General features: G+C 38.0%; 1 protein-coding gene across 1 annotated transcript; it reads left to right on the top strand.

Annotated features, from left to right (window-relative positions):
- On the top strand, positions 1 to 23,482 carry LOC146633686 (nuclear GTPase SLIP-GC-like). The gene is made up of 20 exons (XM_085351609.1): positions 1 to 81; positions 197 to 241; positions 1,590 to 1,614; positions 1,830 to 1,916; positions 3,040 to 3,127; positions 6,598 to 6,817; positions 6,961 to 7,212; positions 8,906 to 9,112; positions 9,220 to 9,395; positions 10,109 to 10,193; positions 10,273 to 10,360; positions 10,503 to 10,624; positions 10,916 to 11,086; positions 11,179 to 11,327; positions 11,882 to 11,932; positions 14,671 to 14,770; positions 14,915 to 15,023; positions 21,131 to 21,261; positions 21,402 to 21,483; positions 21,613 to 23,482. The coding sequence occupies exons 1-20, from the start codon at positions 79 to 81 to the stop codon at positions 21,675 to 21,677; spliced, it is 2,256 nt and encodes a 751-aa protein (XP_085207735.1). The 5' UTR covers positions 1 to 78; the 3' UTR covers positions 21,678 to 23,482.
- The last annotated feature ends 1,838 nt before the right edge of the window (positions 23,483 to 25,320 follow it).

The raw sequence follows: 25,320 nt of genomic DNA, 5'->3' as shown, positions 1-25,320 counted from the left end.
TTGAATTTGGACTTTGCCTTATTTTTGTTTTTACTACGTGTTACTGATTGGCACCTTGCTGCTGACTTCAAAGTTATCATGGTATTCACACACTAAAAACTATGTATTATTGAAAACTATAATTTTGAAAAAATAATTTACTAGAATTTATACATTTTATACAGTTATGGATTTGAAACTGTCTCCATTTTGCTAGGAAGAACAATACACAAGTCAGGAAATGGACAGTTTTGCAACTCAAGTAAGTTCAATGCAGTTTTATTCTGATTTCATATTATCTGTAACATAGATTACACATTCAAAATCTGAACATTTTACATGGTCTTGCCCTGAAGAGTTTTTTAAAGGAAACAGGACAAGGTAAGGCATGTTCAATTTAATTTGTCAGATGAGTGTGAGATTCCCTGGTATAACTCCATGGGTGGTAAAACCAAGAATAATGACTCTGTGTCATAAGAATAATGTATTGAATATTGAAAATGAATTGGAGTTAAAAAGAAATACATCCTGAGAAATTATTTTGTCTGTATTTTTAATCTCAGTGTTTAAGTGATTACATAATGAGGAAATTAGACCGTGACCGTTTGGGTGTGGTAAAAAGAGGAACTGTCAGAAAAGAACACAACAGGAAATGTATAAATTTGATGATAGAATTTGGATTCCCTGCTCATTGTTTTCTGACCTAAACTGGAGTCGAGAAGAGGAAGTCAGGGAGCCCTGTACAGGGTTGCACAATTTCTTAAAGTTGGATTCCTTCCAGCCCAGGAGGAAGATGATTTTATCCGTGGCCAGGATGGTCTTTCTTCCTTTCCAAAACCCACTGCAAACAAAGTCGTAGATATTTAGCAACAGGATAGAGAGAGTACAGTATTGTAGGATGGTTAAGTATGAAGTGATTTTAAGTGTTGTAATTGAGCTGACCCTGCTAAAATCTTGCTTAAATAAAATTCCTATCTGCAGTTAAATTTGTGGACATTCGTTGTATGGTTCTCATCCAAGATTAAAAGGTTATACTTTGATAACAGTTTAGAGTTCTTATGGGTTATTCTAGTCAATTAATAAATAACACACCCTTGGGACCGTCTGTCCGGGTCTCTAAAATATACTTAGCAAATAACAAGTGCCATAGATCTAGATGAGAGCTGCCTTCAACATGTGGCTGTCAATTGGGTCTCACTAAGGGTTGCTGGTGGGTACCCAGAGTCAGAGGATGTGCAGGGTGGGCGCCTGGATTAAAGCAGTTAGAAGTTAAGCGAGTCCTCCTCACTGCCGTCTTAAACCAGTCTCAGTTCACCTAATAAAATACCCATAGTGATATAAAGACTCTGACCCATTAGATGGAGAGTGGGTCCAGACCTCCTGTACAGGGGTAACTGAAGTCTAACAAATTTTAATACAGTTTTTACTGAAAAGCAAAAAGCTGATTTTATAAATTGAAAATCAGAATTTTGACAATTTCATCACAGATTGGATTGAAATTTTACATTTCAGAGCATGAGGTAGGGATTTATTAAACGCCTCACAATTTTTAAAGACTAATGTGTTTTTTCTATACTGTTTAAAAGTCAAATGTTTATGTTTGTCCTCAGGTTTTCCCATCCACATCTAATAAAGGTGAGATACATGTACAGTGTTAATTAGTTTTGTTGATCTAAAATTCATCCAAGTTTTCAAGGCAGTAATATTTTTGTTTGGACTAAATAAATCTGCTGACAACACGTTTCATTACTGAAAGTTTCAATGCATTCTTCTCTTTTTTTTTGTATTTTTAATATTTATTTATTATTTGTTGTCATCGTCGTCCTCGTTGTTGTTTTAAATCCACATAGGAAAGAGGAAGTCCAATCCTCAGGGCAAATCTAGCAAGCAGCCAGCAGCTAAACAACAGCGTGTGTCTACACCAGGAAAAAACTCAGGTATTTTAGTTTTTCTCTAAACCAGGGGTCTCAAACTCACGGCCCGCGGGCTCACCTCTACTTGCATATTGATATGAAGAAATTGTTTTTTTTTAAATTATTATACGAAAAATGATTTAACACGACGGCAGAGCGTTACATGCTTGGCGCTTTAAGACTGTAGCCTCATGGGCGGTGTAGTCCTTGCTGCAGGGAGAACGTGTGGGACTGCCCCTCCCGCAGTGTGAGCTTGAGGGAGGGAGAAAAAGGAAAGTCTGATGAGTCTGATGAGTCCCAAAAAGAGTGCCTGATGAGCCCAGTAAGCTATTAAGACTCGACTGTACACTGTTTTCGTGTTTTCCTCCGAAACAATAAAGTTCTGCTGGAGCAGCCTTTCAGTGCCTCTTTCTGTCTCTCGCTAGCAAAGTTGACCCAGACAGTAAAGCTAGTTCCCAGCTACGAGCCCGACATGGAACCCAAAGTATAAGCCAGAGGTCTCCTTACCAAGGTTCGGAGCCGCGGACCTGGCCGAGGTAACAAGAGAGCGCAAACATGTTGAGAGCTGTGTTAGTTCAGTGAGAGGTTTATTTGGAAAGAAAACAATTTTCACTTGCAGTCGAAAACTAATGTGTATGCTTATACCTGCATTTTTATTTTGTTAAATACAAACAAAATTGTAGCAAAAGTGCTTCCATGTGTCTGGCCAGAAAGAGCTGTTTATTTGGTAGTTCAATGAAACTACTCTACTATACTGTACTATACTGCTGAGTGACTGTCTTCTGCTCGTCAAATACATTTCATTGCAATGTTGACCCTGTGCTAACTTGCATATGACAAATGAAACTTAAACTGAAAGGCTTCAGATAGTTAAGAGTGAGAAAAAAAATTCATTCATGTTTACAATTTTGTCTTGTTACACAATATTTGGAATTAAATAAAACAAACAAAACACTACATTTTAGGAAAATATTAGAGGGTGTTTTCGTGTTTGGTTTTTTGTACTACTTGGACACTAAAGTGGCCCTCCAATGAGATGACGGTACCAGAAGTGGCCCACGGCTCATTTGAGTTTGAGACCCCTGCTCTAAACAATGGCACCTCACATCTTCCACTGGTTTCTAATCTTTTACTTTTACATTGACAGAAGCAGTGATACTGCCTAATATTAAAGGCATTATGGAAGAGGTCACGGCAAGACTACAAGATCAAAATGAACTAAGTGCTTTCCTAAAGTGAGTATAAACTTGTGTATATTCTATGTTAGATGAATCATTCCCTAAGAGGTTGTTGTTACTTTGTTCAAAAGTTTCCCTGAAATTGGCAACAAAACAAAATAATAAAAAAACAAAACAATAGAATAGCTGTAACACTTTATGTTTTAGTGGTAATCAAGTTTTATTCAATGACACCAGCATCTAGACTTTTCCCTTATAGAATAGTGATAAAATAAAAGATTTGAATTTATGTAACTTAATAAAAGCAAAGACTAGTAAGTGGAAAAACATTTCCCAAAACCCATGAGGCAAAACTAACTGAAATAGTGTAGAAATATTTAACAATATTGTGTGCAGTATTTGAAATTAAACATTTTAATATAGGGACATTAATTTGTAACGCAATAATAAATTAACAGTGAATGTTTTTACATATACTATGATACTATTTTTTTTTTTTACAATGCTGAGCTCATACTACTGTATATCTCATTATTTTTGTAGTGTAGTGAATCTAATGTTTATTTTTGTGTGTTTGTTGTAGTTTTTCCAGTTCTCATTAAATCGAAACAGTTGAACATTGCAATAGGTGACTTACCCAGTGAGTTAAAACTGGATTTCACATGATTACGTTCTGAATAATTTTATGTAAGATATTTGTACATTAACAGTGATTTTACATTAATATGTTTTTGCATTTAAACAAAGAATGTCTATAAGTTAATTCAAGTAGAATGTTATATACTTTTTCATAAATAAAAACCAGTTTATAAGCAATTCTAACCCCAGGTCTGACACCTGCATAAGAAATATACTACACATATAGATATAAGTTATAGTATATTATATATAAATGTACCTGTCCACTGTTAATTACATTTCACGTGAAGGAAAGGGATCTCAAAGCAAAAGCATTCTCCAAACCTAATATAAAATTGTGTTGTGTTGGGTTTAACTCAACCCTGCTGGTAAACAGAAGCTGTTACTGAAAGCAGCCACACAGACACTAGTGTCCATTTCACTTGCAAGGGGAGCTTCACGGAGGGCAGTGTTGCCACTCACCTGTCCAAGCAACTCACACTCCTCTCCATCCGGCTCACTGTTTTATTGACAACAGAGGTTAAACACAATTCAATTAACCATGTGACAGTTTTAAGCAGGCATGTGTGTGTGAGCAAAGCATACACCTGTGTGCGTGCATGTGTGTGTGTGTGTGTGTGTGTGTGTGATGGACCGATCAGTGAAAGAAACTTAGGCACAGGTTAAAGTCCAAAGAAATTATTTTTTATTTAACCCAAAAAACATAATTGGTTAAATCATGCAAAAAGAATCAAAATCTTGGGCCCATAAAAGAGGTCAAAATAACAGAACTCTACTCAAAGTTGACAACTCAAACAAACTGACCTAACTTAACGAGACAAAGGGGAAACTTAAATAGTGGCTGATCAGCCCACAAAAACAGGAGAAGGGGTAAAACACACAAAACCTAACTAAACCAAACATAATGAACTCCAATTCCCCCCCATGGTCCTGAGTTATGGCGTGAACCAATTTGTAGTCTTCCTTTAAAGCTCGCTCCGCCCCTTTTCCACCTCTTGGCTCCTTAATCAAGGGACTGGAACAGCTGCAACTAAGGTAACTCAGAAAACAAAAAATTAATCATACATAACAGTGTAAACTAAAATGTGCGCACTTATTTTAGAATGCAGTGTTATGTGGATATGTGAATTAACTCTAAACCAAAACCAGTTATTTATTGTCCTGTAAATTAATTCCTATATTTAAAGAAAGACATGTGAATGCAATGTTACTTATAAGCCTCTACACTAACATGGTGGGTATTACCACTGTGTGGCTGTAAGTGCAGCCATCACAGTGTGTGTGTGTGTGTGTGTGTGTGTGTGTGTGTGTGTGTGTGTGTGTGTGTGTGTGTGTGTGTGTGTGTGAGACATCCTGACACCATACAAAGCATGATATTAATCTCTCCAGTTGCCCTCTTACAGAGTGTGTCATGCAGGAACAGCAGAAGTGAGCATCTCGCTAAACTATAAAAACAGGAACTTGCAACAGGTCATATCTCAAATGAACATTTAAAGGTGTGAAATCTTGCACTTTAATAGAAGAGAACACTCTGGTTTCTAAAGCTATAATGGAAAATTATAGCATTGAGACTGATCCTCAGTCTGCACAAAGCTACATTAGTATTTTAATCAGCACACATACAAGCAATGGAACTAAAGCTGATCTAGCTCTTTTTACATAATGACAACCATATTAAGACACATAAAAGTATGGTTGTATATATCTTAGCACAAATGACAATCTTAAATTATTAATTCTGACAGTTGTATAATATATATAGTGTATTCTTTTATCTATAGATAAAAAAAACATCAAGAAAAAACATGAAGAAGTCACAAGAAAAAGTTTAAACAAGGAACGTTTGTCCATCAAAATTATTTATTAATCAAATAGACAAAACACACCTTTAAAGTGGGAGTCACAAGTTTGTTTCCCACCTGGTATCCAGTAAGGGTCCTGGCTAGACCCCCTATGCTAAAAAACCAAGCCCCGGAATGGCGCGGCTACATTCGCAGCCTGTCCGCAGTTCGGACGTGAGCATTTAACTACATGTTGTACTCTCTACAATTATGTGACAAATAAAGTTTGTTTGTGTGTGTTTAAGTCCTGTTCTAACAAAAAAGACCACAAGTTGGTGGATACATTTTATTTCAGTCTAATGCCTCTATGGTTAAACCTGAAGCTATCATCAGTAAAACTGACAATGTTTTTTTTAATTTTAAAAACTGTTACATAGAAACAGTTTCATTTCATATTTGAAGCCCTGTTTTATGGGCAAGAAACTACTACAGACAAACCACAGCACATAATATTTACATCACAGGTGTCGAACTCCAGGCCTCGAGGGCTGGTGTCCTGCAGGTTAGAGATCCTGCCCTTGGTCCAACACAAGTCTCCAGAGGCCTGAACTAATCATGTGATTCAGGTGTGTTGACCCAGGTTGAGATCTAAAACCTGCAGGACACCGGCCCTCGAGGCCTGGAGTTTGAAACCCCTGATTTACATCATTACAGTTAATTACTATTTTATTGCCATTATTACCAAATACAAATGAATTATTAATGATTATTTCAGCATTATAATGTGCTTATAGTATCCAAATAAAAAATTAAACATATAAATTTAATTACCTTATTGTTAACAGGCTACTAAGGCACTACTCCAAATTCCAAATACTGCACAGCTAATGCAATTTTACTTGTAGCAGTTTTTCATACTGTTACCAAAATATTTCTATACTATTACAAATTGTTTTTTTTCTCATGAACGTTTTTGCAATTGTTTTCACATTATAAGCATAGCTATTATTCTACTATATACATTTTAAAATTAGTTATTACATTGATATTTACATTTTTGATGTATTTATTTGATTTGATTAACCCATGTTTATTCTTGTTCTTTAGGAAAAAAATAACAGAATTGGACAAAGACAAGAGGGTACAAATCGGTGTTTTTGGTGAAACCGGGGCAGGAAAATCCTCTTTGATAAATGCAATCATTGATGAGGAAAATCTTTTGCCCTCTTCTGATGAATGTACCAGTGCATGCACCTCAGTCATCATAAAGGTGGAGGCCTCAGTGGACGACAAGTATCAGGCACTCATTGAGTTCCTTAAAACAGAGGTAAAGTCATATGTTTATTGTTACTTGGAGCTAATTAATATGCTAATCCAAGAGCCTCATTACGACTGCAAAAAGACAGTTTGTAGTTGCAATAAATTCTATTTAATAAAACCAGTGTTATTATTATTGTTGTTGTATTTTAGGAGTGGAACGATGAGTTGTGGTATTTGCTTCAGTCAGCTGGAGATAAAAACAATGAAGAAACAGCTGATGATGATGATGATGATGATGATGATGATGATGATGACAGTAATGATTACATTGAGAACAAACTGTCAGCACTGTACGGAGAAGAATGGAAAAAAAATTCATTTAAAGACCTAACGGAGAAAAAATGTTTCAGTGACATTCATGAACTTCTTAAGTCTGGGACGAAGACTTTCACATGTAAAACTGTAAGTCAAAAATTCTCTCTGTCTCTCTCTTTCTCTCTCTATCTATCTCTCTCCCTATAGTCAGATAACTGGAGGAATCACAGATAAAAATCATTTATAACATAGAACTCAGTTAGGAGGCTAATAAGCTAATAATCAGGTGAAGAACTGCCCCACGGACTACCTCTTAGGTATGCTGTCTTATTGAGGGGGATCCAATGCAACTGGGTGTATACCTCACCTCTGCCCTGAGAGCACACAGAGAAAATAAACCAGCAAACAAAAAATCCAAAAACAAACAAAAAACAACAGAGCCAGTTTCTATCTGCCCAAACCCTCAAAGTTAGTTATTAGATAATATGTATATATTTACTGTTCTTAAAGTAATTATTTTACCTTGTGCTTTAACTTGATTTTGTTTGGCTAGTACTAGCAATTTCATTTTCTGTTTTATTTTCTGTGACTTTTCATATATCTAATTTATTTTACTCCATTAATGTTCAGTGTTTTTTGACAGCTTTTTTTAAAATCACTTTTAAACATCACTTAATTTTACTTTGCTTTTGACTTCTAGAGTCTTGTGGATTAAACGGTTTAGAAATTATACTAAAAGTGTATATGCACATAAGAACCTATTTTTAAATCTCTACTGTAATCAGACTGGTCAACCTCCCACAATAATCATGATATACCACACTGGCATTTGTTGAGTCTGTGTTTCCACAGGCCCCACTAGTTTAGAGACTTATTCCTCATGAAGAACGAAAACAACACAATACATCTTCAACCAGTCCTTTACTCGCTAACGAGGGAAGCTTGGTCAGTCCTTCTTGGTCCAAGTCCTTCAAAGAGCAGCCCTCCTCGTAGCCTTTTTATTTCCATTACAATTTACACAACATAACACAACACAAGCACCTCCCACTGTAAAACCTCCCTTGGTTACAAAGATAAGGCACTATGTGTGTGTGTGTATGTGTAAGCACGTGTGTGTGTGTCCTCCTGATCACAACTGTTTTTAACAACATCCTTGGTCATAAAGAGGGTAATCTCCCCCACACCCAATTTAAGGCTCAATTCCTGTATTGGTTCACCATACACAACACAGGTGAAGCCATAAAAGGGCAGGAAGCTTACCAAACATCAAACAGAACCTTCACATGGGATGTATCTGTGATAAAACACTACAGCTTCCCCCCCCCCCCCCCCCCCCCAACCCTTAACAGGCTGGGGAGGGGGACAAAGGAATGTCGTTGATCACACAGTTTAAACTAAGACTTTACAAATTTAAGAAACACAATGACAACATTCAACAATTTGACTCTAACAGCATTAGAAAAGGAATGTTTATTAAGTGAAGATTTTTGTTTGACTGTTTTATTATTGGAAATTATCACTATGACGTTATCTTGACGATAGCATTGGCTGTGCAAAATCTGGTTTACTTCCTAGACAGGATATTTAAACAATTCAAGGTGATAAGTGTTGGGTTAAGTTACAGTGGTGCTCTGCATTTGGAAACTCATACTCAATTTCAGAAACTAAATCTTCATTACAATTAGTGCAGTACTTGATTATTGACATAGTTTCAGGACCTGTTGTTGAAAAATACTAACACTCTGACATTCTCTGGGATTTCTACAGGATTTCTAACCAGTTAGCCTGGTTATTGTGATGTTGAAGGGGCACTATACATTCATGTCTTTTTTTATTGCAGGCTATGGACTTATCTGGCAAACTTACCCCATACACAATGAATAGCCCTTTACCTTCTCAGAGCAAAAAAGGAAAGAGGTACTATTGGCCAATAGTGAAGTGTGTGACTGTCAAGGTGCCAAACAAGGATCTTCTCCAGCATGTCACACTTGTGGACCTTCCTGGAAGTGGTGACTGTAACAAGAGCAGAGATGAAATGTGGAAAAGGGTCATTTATTCACTTTTACTGCTTTGTTATCTTGAACCAGAAATGACATCTTGTCAAGAATTGATGATTAACGATTAATTGTTAATATGACTATTATTCCATTTCAGATTGTTGGTGATTGTTGCGTTGTGTGGATTGTGACTGAGATTAAAAGAGCAGCATCTCAAGAGACAGCCTGGAAAATCTTGAGCCGTGTCAGTAGGTTCATTGGAAATGGTGGCGAGTGCCAGCGTATTTGCTTTATTTGCTCCAAGTCTGATGTAACTGGAATTTCACATGGCCGGTAAGTAAATTAAGATGTCAAGAATTTAAAAAAAAAAAAAAGAAGAAGAAGAAAAGAAATTAGATAGTAAAGCATGTTGTATCTAGGTGCAGGGTAATTCCTTAAAGATGAGACAAATCTCAAAAACATGAATATTAATACTGAGCAGACTCAGAGGCAGGTACAAGTTTAGCACGTTTATTGAACCAGTGGGTGGAGAATTCCTTGGCAAGAAGAGAGTTAAGTTAGCAATGGCAGTGCAGGGAAACATTTCCTTAAAAAAATCTCAGAGAATGGATTACAAAGGGAAAGTTTGATTCAAAGAGAGTGACAGAGATATGCAACAGACTGTCTGGCTAACTGAGGGGAGCCCAGGACATAGAAAACAGAGATTTTTTGAGTTTGACTAACTGCAACAGACAGTCCACAGTACATAGATTGGAGGCAGGTGTACCAGCCAAGAGCTGACTGGGGTCATGCCACCAAAACCTCATAGTGGCCTTCCCATTACACTCAGTGAGAGAAAGAAAGACAAGGGTGAGGAACAGCTGGAGAGCAATGAGCGGTAAAAGAGAAAAAAGTGAAGAAAGAGGCATGGAGGCAGACAGTGGCATGATAGCCTTTGTACAGGGTCTATAAAGTTTTAGGAAAAATAGTATATCAATGACCAACAAGAATGTGCTGGCATTTCTCTCAGTGATTTAATGCTGGGTAACACACATGTATTCTTATAGTTTGCCAGGTGAAGTCCATAAACTCATAGTTAAAAGAAACACACAAGCCAAGGAACAAGTAAAGCAAAAAATAAAAAATAAGAAGGTGAGTTTTATAGGTAGAGTGAAAATCTAACCCAAAAACAATAGCAAGAAAGCTTTAAAATGTATTCAATTTTCTCCAGAAACCCTTCAGTGATAACTGTTTCGAAGTGTTCACAGTGAGCTCCCGTGAGTTCCTACAAAAAGAGCATCTAGATCCAGAAGAAACTGGTAGGTGAAGTTCCCTGATATGAGCATGTACTAGACATAAAGCAGATATCAAATGCTGCTGTTGTAGTCTAGTTTAATTTCAAATAATGGCTATTTTTATTACAATTAATGTTAAAATGAATTATTCAATTATTATCAACAGAAATACCCAAACTTCAAAAACTTCTGAAAGAGCTCAACAACCTTCACTCAGAGACAAAAAATTATGTGTCTGGATCTTTTACGATTCTGTCTCTGATTCAAGATGCCAAACACAAAAAAGCAGTAAGATACTCAAGTAATAAAATTCTTCTATTTGTATTACCTATCAAAAGCAAAGGTTAATAAGTGATATATATATATATATATATATATATATATATATATATATATATATATATATATATATATATATAAATTTTCACTGAAAGCTTTTGTATTTTTTATTTACTTTTTTCTAAAAGAACAAAACAAAAAAACCTTAAAATAAGTTTACTGACACTGAATCTAGAACTGCATTTTCCATCAGGTATTGGCATTTATAATTTTGTTTTTCTATTATGTTTTTATTTTCAGGGTGATAAAAACGAAAATGTGTGTGCAGAACTTAAAAACACCCTGGGATGCAAATATGAACAAATCAAGAAAGAAATAGAAGAGGTCTACAAGACCTTTGAAAAATGCCTTAGCAAGGGGGTTGAAAACTCCAAAAAAGAAGATGAAAAAAAATTGACGAAGTTATTGGACGTATGTATTTATTTTAAAGACTGCATTAAAACTACTTATTTTGCCTTTCAAATGGCCTTATGTTCAGGAATTTGTTTTCTGTTTTGTTTCAGAAAGAGGATGGCCGTGGTTTTCACAAGACATTAAAGTCTGTTGTTTTGGGAGGTGGCGTCCACAAAACAAGGAAAGAAATAAACTTCAACGTGGAATTAGCTTCATGCCTGACTAACAGCATTGATGAAAAATTCAGCAAGATCTTCCCGTAAGAATCCTGTATATTTATACCTTCTTCAATTTCTTTTTATTAATGGAAAAGATGATCATAGTGTTAACAATGGTACTATAAATGGTAGATAATAATATGGTTTATTAAACTGTTACCCCTAATCCTAATTTTGAAGGGATCAACCCTTTTGAGGAAGCTCCCTACAGGGATCGTGACAAGACTCATAAAGAAACCAAAATTAAACAAAGGAAAATATCTACAGACAATAAGAATTAAGACAACAACTCAAAATTTGGTTTAAAACTGGGCACAAAATTTATACCTACGTGATGTACATTTATTCTTGATTCAAAGAAAATTAAAAAAATATATACATATCCATATTTATATATTGTTCAAGTGCCATGACTAACCTTGCCACCCATCCAACATGTGTTCTCTCCTCACTATACTGTTGTGCGTGACAGTACTTTTCCTGCCTGATTTATTTGGAGTTGTGATGATGATGATGGAAAGAATAATGCCTGTAACAACAATATGATTATTTTGGCACTTTTTTAAAATTTTCCCCTTGTTTTCTCTCCCATCAGGTGTGCCTCCTGGTCTGACACTATACGAATCAATCCTGCAGTTACATACAAGTAAATATACACTACACGCAAACACACATTTTAAGTTAAATTATTCTTATTTATCTAGTCTTATTTGCATTTAGTTTTGTTTAACCTCAAAGTCTTTGTCCATTTCTTTGGTGTTTAGCATACAAGTACAATACAAAAAACAGAAAAAAGAAGGACCTAATATGGGCTTAAAACTTGTCCATCTTTCAAGCATGGAGAAAAAACAAAATACTTACTAGTACTATTACACAAAAATATACATATACATTTGTTTTTTTTGTTTTTTGTGTCCCGTTTGGATCTTTAGCCATCAGAATTGTTGTCTTAAGGCCAAGAAAGATGCCAAGCGGATTTATTTTACCAAGTGGATCATCATGGCCTTGGCATATTGGTCCATTTGATTGACCTTTATTATAAGTATGAATTTATTTTATTTTCAGTTGCTACAAACGGGACAGACATGACTGGGGGATAGGACAGGGAGAAAGAATGAAAGAAAGAGAGGGAGAGAAAGAAAACCAAAGGGGAGAAGAGACGGTGAGAAGGGGGGGAAGAGAGAAAAAAAACAAAAAACAAACAAAACACCTGGATCACCTGTATGGAGAAAAAAAACAGAAGAGAAAGCAAACAACAAAGAGCAACATAATAAAAAAAACAGCACCATCACAATAAACTAGCTAGCAGTAGATAACAGTAGATACTAAATAATAAACGATATTGTGCAGCAACCAAGATAGACAGCGCACAATGTGCTTTGAGGCAGCAGCCAAGAAAGGTGTAGTCCGCGTCTGTGAACACCCGTGTGTACACCTGTGTGCACACCTGTGTGGATCAGCATGCTTGTATTCCGAAGGTTTCTCCATGTAACGATCTGCTAGGCAGTGTGGGGAGCCATAGCCCCGTCCACCAGGGTATGAAGCGGGTATGGAGGAGATCCAGGCCCCAGATATCCAGAGGCCCCAGCGTACAAGGACCCGAGGAGGACCACCAAAGGGGGGGGAACCGTGCCACCCTCCTGGGAAGAGCTGAGTAGAGCCCCAAAGGAGAGGTCACCCAGCAGCTACGAAGCAGAGGCCAGAGGGGGTTGTAGTGGCGTGCCCGCGGGCTCTGCCGGCAGCCAGCTGTGCCAGAGAGGACCGAGCTTCAGGCCCAGAGGCCTGAGGGCATCCCACCCCCCGGAAGGAGCCCAGACGGGCCACAGGCGCCAGGCCCCGCCAATTGGCCACCAGGAGTGAGCCGGTACATACATGAGCGCCCAGCCCCAGACGACAAGGACCACCAACACACCAACGTCTGAGGGCATCAGCCACCGGCAGGGAGTGTGGTGAGGGGAGATAGGCCTCCGTACTTTAGAGGGCCTGAGATGTACCCAGAGAGGTTGAGTCTAAGACACAACCTGACATATAGACACAGACGAACAGGCACACGCGGACACAGACGTGCATTCCCACCCCATATGCACAACCAAATACTCGGCACTCACCCAACGTGTAGACAGACACAAATAGACACTGCACAGACAGTCGCACTCCCCAAACATACTCTATATCCCAGGTCCAGGTACCCCCGCCCTCAGAGGGGCAAGCCGCACCTAGACCCAGGAGATGTAACCCTTCTCTCTGGGGTGGAGGCAAGCGGACCACCTCCTTATCTGCAGTAGTAGGGAGGCCCCGCATCCCAGACCCCAGTCTGACAGCCAGCACCTCCTCCCAGCCCCCCAGCCCTGACGGCTAACAGAACCGGGGTGAGTGAAGACCTCAAACCTCCCTACGCCCGCTCATATGTAGTGTTGCTGTGTGCTTTTCTAAAGTGCATTTAAAACTCAGGAGAGCATGGTACTAGCTTCCTCTCAGAGAGCAGCACGGCTCTTCCCGAAAACCTTTAGTGTCTAAATGCATTTAAAATTGAGGGTAGGGCACCAGCGCCAGAGGTGGGTTGGAGTACACCGACCATCCTCTGGATGCTGTAAAACGTGCCCACCCCCAAGGCCCTATATGTATGTGTTATGTGAGAGTGTGAGTAATGTGGATGTCTAGGTTGCAGGATAAAATTGAGGCACAGGCGGTCAGAAGGGGACAGAGGGGGAGTGCCTCCCCTGCACCCTGGTGAGATACCTGCACCCCAAGCCCTGCGTGTGTGGGTGGGTGTGGTAGAGCGGGAATAGGGAGGCAGCTGAGGATGGGGAGGGAAGAAAGGGAGGGGCAAGTGGCCCCTCCCTGGGGCCAGCTCCCCCGCTGACCCCAGTAGGCACCCCCACACTCTGGAACCCACCAGGGCAAGGGGGCCCAGGCCCATCCGGACCAGGGCCCGCAGCTGCAGCACCGCCCAGCCCCACAGAGTCCGGGGCAGCCCACCCGACTCCACCCCAGAGAAAACTGCACCCACCCCGTCATCCAATCAACTCCCAAACTACACAAGACAATAGACACCCAGGTTGAGTTCATTCTCCACCTCTCCTATATCTCTCCCCCCACCTGCAGAGTGAGCTCCTGTAGTGAGGAGACCACCTGCAAGATATAACAACCTCCCCACCAGTTAGAGAGCCCCCTAGTAGGGCCGATGCACCAGAGGTTCCCTGCACTGGGGCTGAGCCCCTCTGCACCCACCCGCCCACTGCTCCGGCGACACAACAGCCAGGACCCAAGCTCCCAAGGCCCGGCCAGCACCCCAGACCGGGGGGTATACATTTGTATAAGTTACATCTTTTTTTTAATAAACATCTCAATACTGTCATTCTGAAGTGATTTAACATATTTCAGACCATTCAATGGATCCATTAGTGCATTTTCGCTTGGAACCGATTTACTGACTACTGAGTGCAAAGATCTAAAACTACAACTGGATTTTCTCAAGATGGAGGTAAAAGTCTAAACTCTCCTTTTAAACAGAATAGTCAACAGATGAACCTAAATACTCCCAAAATAGCCTTGATTTGTTTTTTGTTTGTTTTTTTTATTTTAATGATTTTTTAAACTCATTTTAATCCATTTTTATGTTTTTAAGGAAGAAAAAATTAAGGAGAAACTCAACGAAACCATCCGGATAGAAAAGAAAATGATCTACAACAGTCTGTTGGAGACAATTGAGACAAAGATGAAAGAATGCTATGAAGGTAAGAAAGGAGGTCAATGTATCACTACTTAAACATTTCATAATATACTCTCGGAAGTAATTATTTGACTTTTTACTTGTAAGTTTTTTTTTAATTACAATAAAATGAACTACCTATATTTTATATCAGTTTCATTATAATGTAGAGAGACAGAATATCAACCACAAATCCATGAAAAAATAAAATAACATAAAATTTGTAAATTGATTTGCATGTCATTCAATGAAATATGTGTTTAATCCCCAAGCCAAACATCACTTATTAAGGAACCTTTGTTGGCAAGCACAGCGGTAAGACATCTTCTCAACTCACCTTTAATGAAACTCCTTAAATCCTCTACATTTCTTGACTGCAGCTTGGGAACTCCAAGCTTCAGGTTTTAGTCCAAGAGTTTTCTGTACATTATCCCATCTGTTCATTGCCTTCTTAGTGTAGTGAAGCTGTACTGTACCCTTAGCAGAAAAACAGCCCCAAAGTACAATGTTTCTACTGCCATGCCTGACTGTGGGTCATACTCAACGCTTCTCTTCCTCCAAACATGATAGGTTGAATTTAATGCCAACGAGCTCTATTTTGGTTTTATCTGACCACAGCATATTCTCCCAAGTATTCTCTGATTCATTTAGATGTTCACTGGCAAATTTGAGATGGGCCTGTGCATATGTCTTCTAGAGCTGGAGGGCCTTGTGAGCACTGCAAGACTTCAGTCCATTACACCTTAGTGTGTTACTAATGCTGTTCTTGGTGACTATGGTTCCAAAGCTTCCATCAACATGTGCCTCTGCAGTTTTGGGCTGGTGCACCAGGCAAGATTTTGCATGGAGCTTCAGAGTGAGCGTGGTTAATGGCCGTTTTATATTTCTTTCATTTCTGAAAAACTTCAGCAGGGCAGCCAGGATCCAAGTGGTCCCAAATGCAGATACAGACAGAGGCACTGAGTTAGACTTAATGACAAAGCTTTAATAACAATCAGAACATTTTTACTTAGAGTTCTGGACATGAACCACGAACTATGGTGGGAGTCAGGTGCTTGATGTTGTGAACATGAAGTGGGAGCTATAGAGGGCTCGTTTGGTACCGGGCCGCAAGACTTGAGGCTCAGGTGTGAAATGTATGGTTTTCAGGGTTTTTATCGGTTTTCAGCGTTATTTTGTTATCGTTTTGATCGGTTACTCGGTTTTCCTGGGTCTTTTCACGTGTGTTATGAATAAATCTTCTTTTTTTCGGTACCGGTACTAGTTTTATTTTGTTGTATTTATCCGCGACACCTTAAAGGCCGGTCCGTGAAAATATTGTCGGGCATAAACCGGTCCGTGGCGCTAAAAAGGTTGGGGACCGCTGATCTAAATCACTGCAACAGAGGGACAATGAGTTTTCCAGAAACATTACCAGCCCAACACTAATGCAGGTTGGCAGCCGATCTGGCAAAGACTTGTTGAGTGCGCTGGTCTTAAGTAAAGGCAACTAATTCACCATCAGGTGTGGACAATAGGCAGGATGATGAGGTGGAGACTAGAGATGGCACGATACCAGTATCATAAATTTGGATATCTACCGATATGAATCCGATGTAGTGTATTTTATAATCAATAAAACTGTACTTTTAAATATCTTGCTGCAAGTTCATACTTAAGTTTTAAAAAACAAAACACTTAAGCTATTCTGTTATACCTGTATGCGAAAAATACACGCAAAATATTTCATAGTCCAGCGATACTGATCAATCTAATAAACTTAAACCTACACCATCCTCCCTATTGTGGTATTCTAAAGAGTACTTAGCAGAAATATTAACCAACCCAACTAACAGGGTTGCCAACTCCCATAGGGGAAAACATAAGGAACCACCCCCCACCTCATGATGTTTAATCAACGTAATCAATTTTAATTTAATGCATGTGCATTATTTTTCTACAATAATTAAATAGATTCAACATCTTTCTTCAACAGAATTGCAGACTGCACAGATGGTACCTTCCCAAGGGAAAAAGTATTATAGCTTACTAGGGTGTACATTAGATTTAATAGTTATTACGTTACTATATACTATAATGGACTTATATACATTTTACATCAGATTAAAACTTTGGTTGTAAGATTCATGTAATTATTTATGAAAAGCTAGACATATTAAAGAGAATAAGAAAGAAAAGTATGTCTTTGTGCCCCCCTTTCCCTGTTAATACCCTACCTGGCCCCCTGGCAAAACTTTGCTATATCCGCCCCTGCACAGTTACCAGCCATAAGCTACGTAGAAAATTATCCTGGTGTAGAAAGTAGTATTAAATAAATTCTAACAACAGTTTATCAAGCTTAAACATGCTGCTGTTGTTTATCCGCTGGTTTCCTCTTTCTGGGGCAAAGTGGGCGATATACAAACAAGAAAGACAGGACTTGCGACAGAATTGCCAATCAGCTGATCATTGATCAGTTTCATGATTGAAGTAGCAGCAGGAGAGGGGAGGGGGAGAGAAAAAAAAGACAGTCGCTCTTGATATTGGCTGTTAAGCTTAACATGGCTTTACAAACATTCAGAGATAAACTTACACACTTGCTTTACTTCTCCAGGATAGTTTTCTCTGAGATGAAATGCCATGATTTGGAATCGCATAGCGAGGCTCCAAATGCTCCACCAGACCGCCGACAGGTCTCGCACGCCACAGGTGCTCTGTAATGTGATGCATACTGCTCCGACGTGCTAAGGTCATGAGCTGGGTTACGCCATGTCGCAAGTTTTGTGAGATGTTTCTGTGATTGTTAATGGATCGGATTAAATTTTTTATCTCTGTCCGATATTCAATCCAGTAATTTAAGTTCGTATCGGGCCAATACTGATACGTAATATCGGATCGGTCCATCCATAGTGGAGACCACAGCTTAGTGAAAAAACACATCCTCTCACCCGAACCATGATAGTCACCTTCCCACCGAGCTTCTCGCTGACCTCCTTGTAGCTCGTTCCAGCTGTGTGCAGGCCTACAATCTTGTCCCAGATGTCCTTTGACCGCTCTTTGGTCTTGTCCATAGTAACGGAGAAAGTGGAATAGAAAAAATTGATTCTGTGGACAGGTGTGCTTAACAGAGGTGGAAAGAGTACTAAAATATTTTACTCAAGTAAAAGTACTATTACTTTGCTGAAATTTTACTCAAGTACAAGTAAAATTATCTGTCTAAAAATTTACTCAAGTAGAAGTAAAAAGTAGCTCATTTAAAATGTACTCAGAGTAAAAGTTACATAGTTACTTTTTTGTCAGCAGGAGGACAGCCTCTTCTGAGTAGGGATGGGTATTGATAAGATTTTCACGATTGATTCTGTTTAACGATTCGATTCTTTATCGATTCTCTTATCGATTCTTTTTAAAAAAGGAGAACACTAAGGTCGATTAGCTTAGAACTTTGTTTTATATCTTCTCTTTGAACAAGATAGAAATGTAGGCGTAACATGGCCTTACAAACCCAGCAGTGAGATCTTAAGAGATCCAGCCTATGGCTCTTCAATGTGGTGTCACAGGGACCCCGGGGAAAAAAATTGTAAATGTAAAATAATAAAATAAATATTCTTCTGTAGCAATAACAAAGTATAACATAAATTATTCTGTAGCAATTACACAAGAATATCCAGTAATGTCCCTGCCTACAATTAAACACATTCACTTACCGAAAATCGGGGGCATCTGCTGTGGCAAACGGGTGCAAGCCTTTGACCACAAACTTAGTCACTGCTTGGTAACATTAGTCTATCCTGGCTTGAAAGGAGATGCTACCGGTAGACTGCAGCGAGAACTGCCAGCGAGCGCCAGCCAGACTCTGTCTCTCTCATCATGGTCACCTAAACGCGCAGTAATGGCAGATAAGGCAGATCGCGCTAACATAATATGCACTGTTAGTTGATTATTTACCTGCCGCATTAACGGGAGAGGACGTGCAAACGTTACCGCTGCTGCTGGGTTGAGATTCACGAGTCCGGAGCGGAATTAAAAACACGACATTCATTTAAGGTTATCACGTGTTTTGTGAGCAAATTCTTTTGCATATTTGTAGTGTTTCCTCCCTTAAATGAAGTATCTACTTTGCAAGTATTGCAAGTTGCCCTGTTGTCATCCATTCTTGTAAAGTATAACCAAACTTTTTAGCGTTTGAGCCGCCATGTTTCCTGCCAGGTAAATGACGCTCCGCAACGTGGTGACATCATTCAGGGCGACTGGAATCGATAAGGGAATCGTTTGCAAAAATGGCAAACAATTCCAAGGAATTGAAACAGTGGGAACCGGTTCTCAACAAGAACCGGTTTTCGATACCCATCCCTACTTCTGAGTAGTGCAAAAAAGACAATGGGATAAATCTCAAAGTAGTTGTTTTTTAATTAAAAGAAAAACTTTACAAATTAAAGTGCACTGGCAGTTAAACTGCAAGTCTATACATCAAAATGGATAATGGTCACCAAACCAACCAACCTGTCAAAACCATATAATTCTTTTACATGAGAATGTGTTCTAAACTGTCAAATAAGAGAACAAGTACTGAATTGAGCTGTACGGCCGCTGCTATAAAAATGTGTTTTAATTTTTTAAACTTGGCCCTGCTCTGTTAATTTTGAGGAGCAATTCAATTCAATTCAATAAAACTTTATTGATCCTGAAGGTTGACCCCGAAGGAAATTGGGTTAAGGCTGCTGACCTTTGCCAGCGCAATCTTACTCTTCTGACCATACATACATTACACAAACATCACATGGGGAAGACAGATCAGAGAGGTATAACAATGGAAAATGCACAACATGAGGAAAGATAAGGAGAAAAAAATAAGTCCCCCCAGACTGAGCTCCAACAGGGAGATCAGTTTGAGAACAGAAAAAAACACCTCTGCACATAGCACGTTATTCTTTTGCCTGCAGTGTGAACATGTGTGGGTTGAGTAAGAAAGTAGCCGCTTCTGTCTTCTGTCTAATTTAACTATTTTTTAAAAATAAATTATTATTATTAACAAACAGGAAAAATGTAAGTAAACACATTTTCTTTTGGCAATTTACCAATCCAGTAAAAAAAATTTAAGTTGCGTGGACAACAACGTGCCCAATAACAGCTTATGTCTTAACTTAATGTGATTAACTTGAGGACAGCCTTTTTGCTAAAATAAATGTACAAGTTTCATTTAACTTACCTCTACATGCTTGCGCAGGTTTGATGTGGAATTTTTAAAAGCTGCTAACTCAGTCTCTCTGGGCAAACACAGCTTACACTGCATAATAAAGCTGTTGCCTTTCTTGCACTTGAAGCTGAAATGGTCCCTTAAATACGGCCAGGGGTTCACATCGGTTTCTTCGAGTTCAGGGTCAGCAGAATTCGACAGGGTTTCTTTTTTCGCTGGATCCGTACCACCGATGTCAGACTCCATCTTTATCGTGACCCAACGCCAGTTTGTTCTATTACCCATCATTCCCTGCAGTATTTCCGAAGCGCAATGTTGGGGGGTTTTTTTTGTTCTTTTAATTTACTCAGTAACAGGTGTGATTGAAAATGTAGCGAAGTACAATACTTTTTAAAAAAATATACTTAAGTAAAAGTAAAATTACCGACTTGAAAAATGACTTTAAAAAGTATAAATACACAAAAAAACTACTCAATTACAGTAACGCAAGTAAATGTAATTCGTTACTCTCCACCTTTGGTGCTTAATATACATAATGAGTTAAGATCAAAAGTATTTGCAATTGATTAATTATAATCTGTATGCAACATGCACCAGATCTGGCTGGGTTTTAGGGAATCAAATACCCATTTCACTCGATGGCATCCAAATCAATTTAGATGTTTTATATAATGTGGGTTTTTTTTCTAGATTTGTGATTGATATTCTGTCTTTCCACTAAAATTAGACAATTAGAGACTGTTAATTTCTTTTATTCATTCAGCAGAGAATGAAATAATTATTTCTTCTTAATGTATTCACCTTGATTGTGTATAGACATTTTACTTGATTTTTTCTCTCATTGTAGAAGCATCGAGATTTAGCAAAAAAGACAATGAATATTTACAATAAACAAATAAATAAATAAACAATCATGATGATTCCTATAGTTATTCTGGCCCAATTTTATATCGTTGTAGAGGCAGCAAAATGTGGTGGAAATGGCCAATTACACAATATGAAGACCATTATCAAGAGCCATGTACGCTCAAATAAGGAAATGTATGAGGAAGCAAAAAATGCCATGTTGGAGAAGGTGGATGCTTTAAAGGTTTGTCACATTTTAAAATGTATGTTATGTAGTCGTTGCTATTTTTTCCTGTTCTATTTTTGTCTTGTTTTATTTTCTTTCTGGCTGTTTTTGACCTGTTAGTCTCTGCTGAAAGCAATAAATTTTTGATGTTCAATTAGAGCACCATCCTGGAGGAGCTGGAGAAAGCCATGACAGAATCCATTGAATTTTCTCTCAGGACTGACAACAACTCACTCCCAGGTAAACAGAATATGTTAAAGTAAATAATTATTACTGAGCATTAAGTATCTCCACATCGTTAACGATAAATATATATACAGAATGATAATGCTTTATTTTGTTTTAACCTTTATCTATTTATTTTTTTAGATGTTTCAGAAGAGCTAGAGAAAGTGACAAAACATCATGATGAACTTTTAAGCAGTCAACATTAAAAAATGTAACTGGGTAAATACTGATAAAATGTTTTTGTGCTAAATAATGTGAACTGATCCACCCAGCAGTTGCTCTAAATCCATGGTGTATATACGGCTCCATTTTAGTGAAGCTGACTTTTTGTGAAGAACACAAAAACAACACTAGTGTGAACATTTTTTATGAACACTTCTTAGGCAAATTTTAGGGGGATTTTACTGTTTGTCCTCAATGGCTGAGCATTTATCTCTCTGATTATTTCAAAAAATTATTTCTGATATTTCAGGTCACCCGTGATATCTTCAGTCACATTTTTCAAGTTGTTTTGTGTTCTCTCTTTGAATGTTATGCTGATGCTTACTTTTGACTTTCAATCAAGTCTTTACATCTGAAGTCATTAGCCGTTTCCTGATACAAACTGTGCTTCAGGTCCAATTCATTAAGGCACTTGTGTTTTAACATGTTTTCATGCTTTGTATCTTGTTCTATTTAATCTGAACAAACCCCTGAAAAAAGTCGATGGTCATTGTTGCCGTCTCTGGGTTTTATTAGCCCTATTCATCGGCAGCACTTTTTAAAACCTTATGATATAACTACAGCCCAACCCATGCAGCAGTGCATTAATGACTAACCTCGTATTGTGGATGGATTATCTCAGCTGTTCTCCTGACTGAAGTTTGGTCGGTTTACAACATCCTGCCATGCAATTGCATTTGTCCCGAACCATCGGGAACCCTCGCGTTAATTTTTAGCGAGTGGAAGAAGGTTAGTGTTCATCCTCCAGCTTCACTGTGCTAATGTTTTTATAGTATGCTAACCATAGCTGTGTAGCTAGCCACCACGTAGCACAGGGGTGTCAAACTCAAATACACAGTGGGCCAAAATTCAAAACTGGAACAAGGTCGCGGGCTAACATTAATATTTATTGTAAAAAAAAATCTTCCTCCAGATTTAAGAATGAATCTCTTCTTATGGACTCAAACAAGTTTTGCTGAAAAACTTAATATGGAACAAGCAAAGCTTAATACTAAACAATATATATATTAGCTGTATAATACCAGTAGGCCAGCTTTAATAATAATTTGGTATGGCTTCACGGGCCAAATGTAACTAGGCTGCGGGCCAAATTTGGCCCGCGGGCCAGAGTTTGACACCTATGACGTAGCACATCATCATATACCAGCTATCCCAACTTCAGTAACGCTATAAAGGTCACTAATGTTTAGTTTTCTGTCTTGATTTATGTCGGAAGTGGTAGCAGAGCTCTACGTTTTAATTTTTCAGAAATCCCTCAGTCAGAATATGGTATAACTTCTTTAGGTTGAAACTAGTGAGCTAACTTCGAACTTCCTGTTATCTTCAAACTCTGTTAAACTTCATAAATGCTGTTTTCATGGATGTCTGGATGTTAAACTGCTTTGTCATACTTAGTAGAGCAGCCACACTGATAATTTTAGTAAAGATGAAAGAATATAGACAGTTTTAACTCTCAGTATTGCCGCAGTGTTTGTTTGGACCCAGAAACAGGGTTCATATGCCATCGCTTAACAACACAGTTTCATATAAAGACATATTTAGATAGTAATTCAAACCAGCAGTGGCAAGGTTTTAATCATAAAGAACTAAAACAAAATGGAAATACTGTATCTAAAATCTGATTGCTTTTTTGCTTTTGTAGTGGTAGTAGCTTTTTAATTAGTTGTGGACTTGAGGTAGATAGAAAATTAAAGAGAAATGAAAAGGTAAAAGGATTACGATGCAAACATTCTTGGTTCATGTCAACCAGGGATATTTGCATTGTATTTCTGTTGTGGTTTTAATTTTAAGGGTCTAAACCAAAAGAAGATCCAGAGCTTCATGATTTTAATTATTTCATTTACTTCCTATACTGTGTTTAAATATGTTATGTTTAGTTTTGCTTCATTAGGTGGGTACTTTTTTTTTTTTAGGTATTTGGATTTAACCTTGTGAACAAGAATGACAATTTCAATTTGTAATACAAATATATCTTTTCTGCAATACAGACTTTGAGTATCATATGATTAATAAAACGGTAGCAAATAACTACTATCAACTTTTACTTAAGCTACAATATCATTTTGAATTTTGTTGTTACTAATCTATACTAATTCTAAATGTATGCATGTGCTTCGTTTTTGTATTGCTGTTATAATAAAATATAACTTGAGTTTAAAAGCATGTGTAGTCACAAGAACCGTTTTTTCTAATCCCATGAACATGAAAAAGGCATGTTTTATATTCATGCAAAAACATCCTTGTTGTAATGTAGTGGAAAGTGGCATGGTGGAATAATAGAGAGAATCTCCCAACAAACATTGGATGCATTATTTTCTATTTTAATTATTGCAAGCTTTTGTTTTTTGTGTGAGATATAGGCTACACCCATGTGGGAGTGGACATTTCACTCTAGTCTAGCTGCCAGCTATTTGAAGATGAATACAGGGAGTAGTTGATTGGTGATGATTTCAGCTCTTCTATTTAAAGGGGAGAGAAAAGAAGATTCAAGAGAGAGAAAATGGGAAGAAAGGAGGATGCGGGACACAGTTGCAGTAGGTTGAAGCCGGTTAAAATTCGAGAAAATGGCCTTTAAAATGTCCTGGACTGGTTTTACATTTAAAATAATCAGATAATACCACAAGGACAATTTGTTTTAATTAGGATTTATGTGGATTTGTTTTGATAAAAGACTGGATTACAAACTGATGGGTATGCTGGAACTTATTCATTTCTTGTCCTGGGGCCTTCTTGTTGGTCACTTATCAGTAGCTGGGGTTTGAGATTCCATGGAAACATCTTTGGGATTCTCCTTGATAAAGGAAAGGATAAGCCAAACCTTAACCTGATCACCTTCTTAACCTAAGGAGATCCTATTGGTTTTTATTGTGCCACTGAAGCATACAACTTAATCTTATTTGTTTAATTCAAGAGCACAGATGAACCTGTCTTGATGCTGACTTATCAGACTAAAGCTAGCTAACTCATTATAATTCGGAGAAAGGCTGAGCTTTAGGAACAAGCTAAAGAAAGCCTAAACTTTTAAACATCCCAGAGATATTTTCTCACCTTAACAGTTTAATATGAGAGATTGTGTGTTTGTACTGTGAAATATTCCCTATTGATTTGTGATAACCTTATTCATATTTATTTTAAATGAAAAAGCTTAGAGATAGGATGAGGAATTCAGCCATCAGGGAGGGGCTATAGTAGAGCCACTTAGTGGGAAGTTCAGCTCTTTTCAGAGAGCTGGCTCTTTTGTCACGGCTCCCAAAAAAGAGCTGGCTCTTTTGGCTCCCAAATGGCTCCTAATTTATTATCATCCACAGCCTCATATTTTAGCTTTACTTGGCAAATGTGAAAGCTTTGTGTTTTACATTTAGTGTTTTTATGAGAAGCCTTATTATTGCCTAATTTTGTGTATTTGTTTTGTTACAAAAGCAGGCATTCTTACTTTTGTTTAATATTTTAATCAAACTTTTCATTTTAATTTAACACAAAAACAAAACACTGCAAACAAATTCAGAGAACTGAAACAGAATCAAGCTCATTAGCCAAACAGCACGTCCTCAGTGCAGGTTGATATTCAGAAAAATCAAATGCCTCAGCTTGGATGGGCTTATCCGTTTTTTCCTCTTAGCTAGTATC

Source organism: Diplotaxodon limnothrissa, linkage group LG4 (assembly GCF_057381915.1).
Source record: "Diplotaxodon limnothrissa isolate DT_005_m linkage group LG4, D_limnothrissa_male_GT1.1, whole genome shotgun sequence".
Lineage (NCBI taxonomy): Eukaryota > Metazoa > Chordata > Actinopteri > Cichliformes > Cichlidae > Diplotaxodon > Diplotaxodon limnothrissa.
The sequence above is the reverse complement of the archived record's forward strand: the minus strand, read 5'-3'. Positions and strand labels throughout refer to the sequence as shown.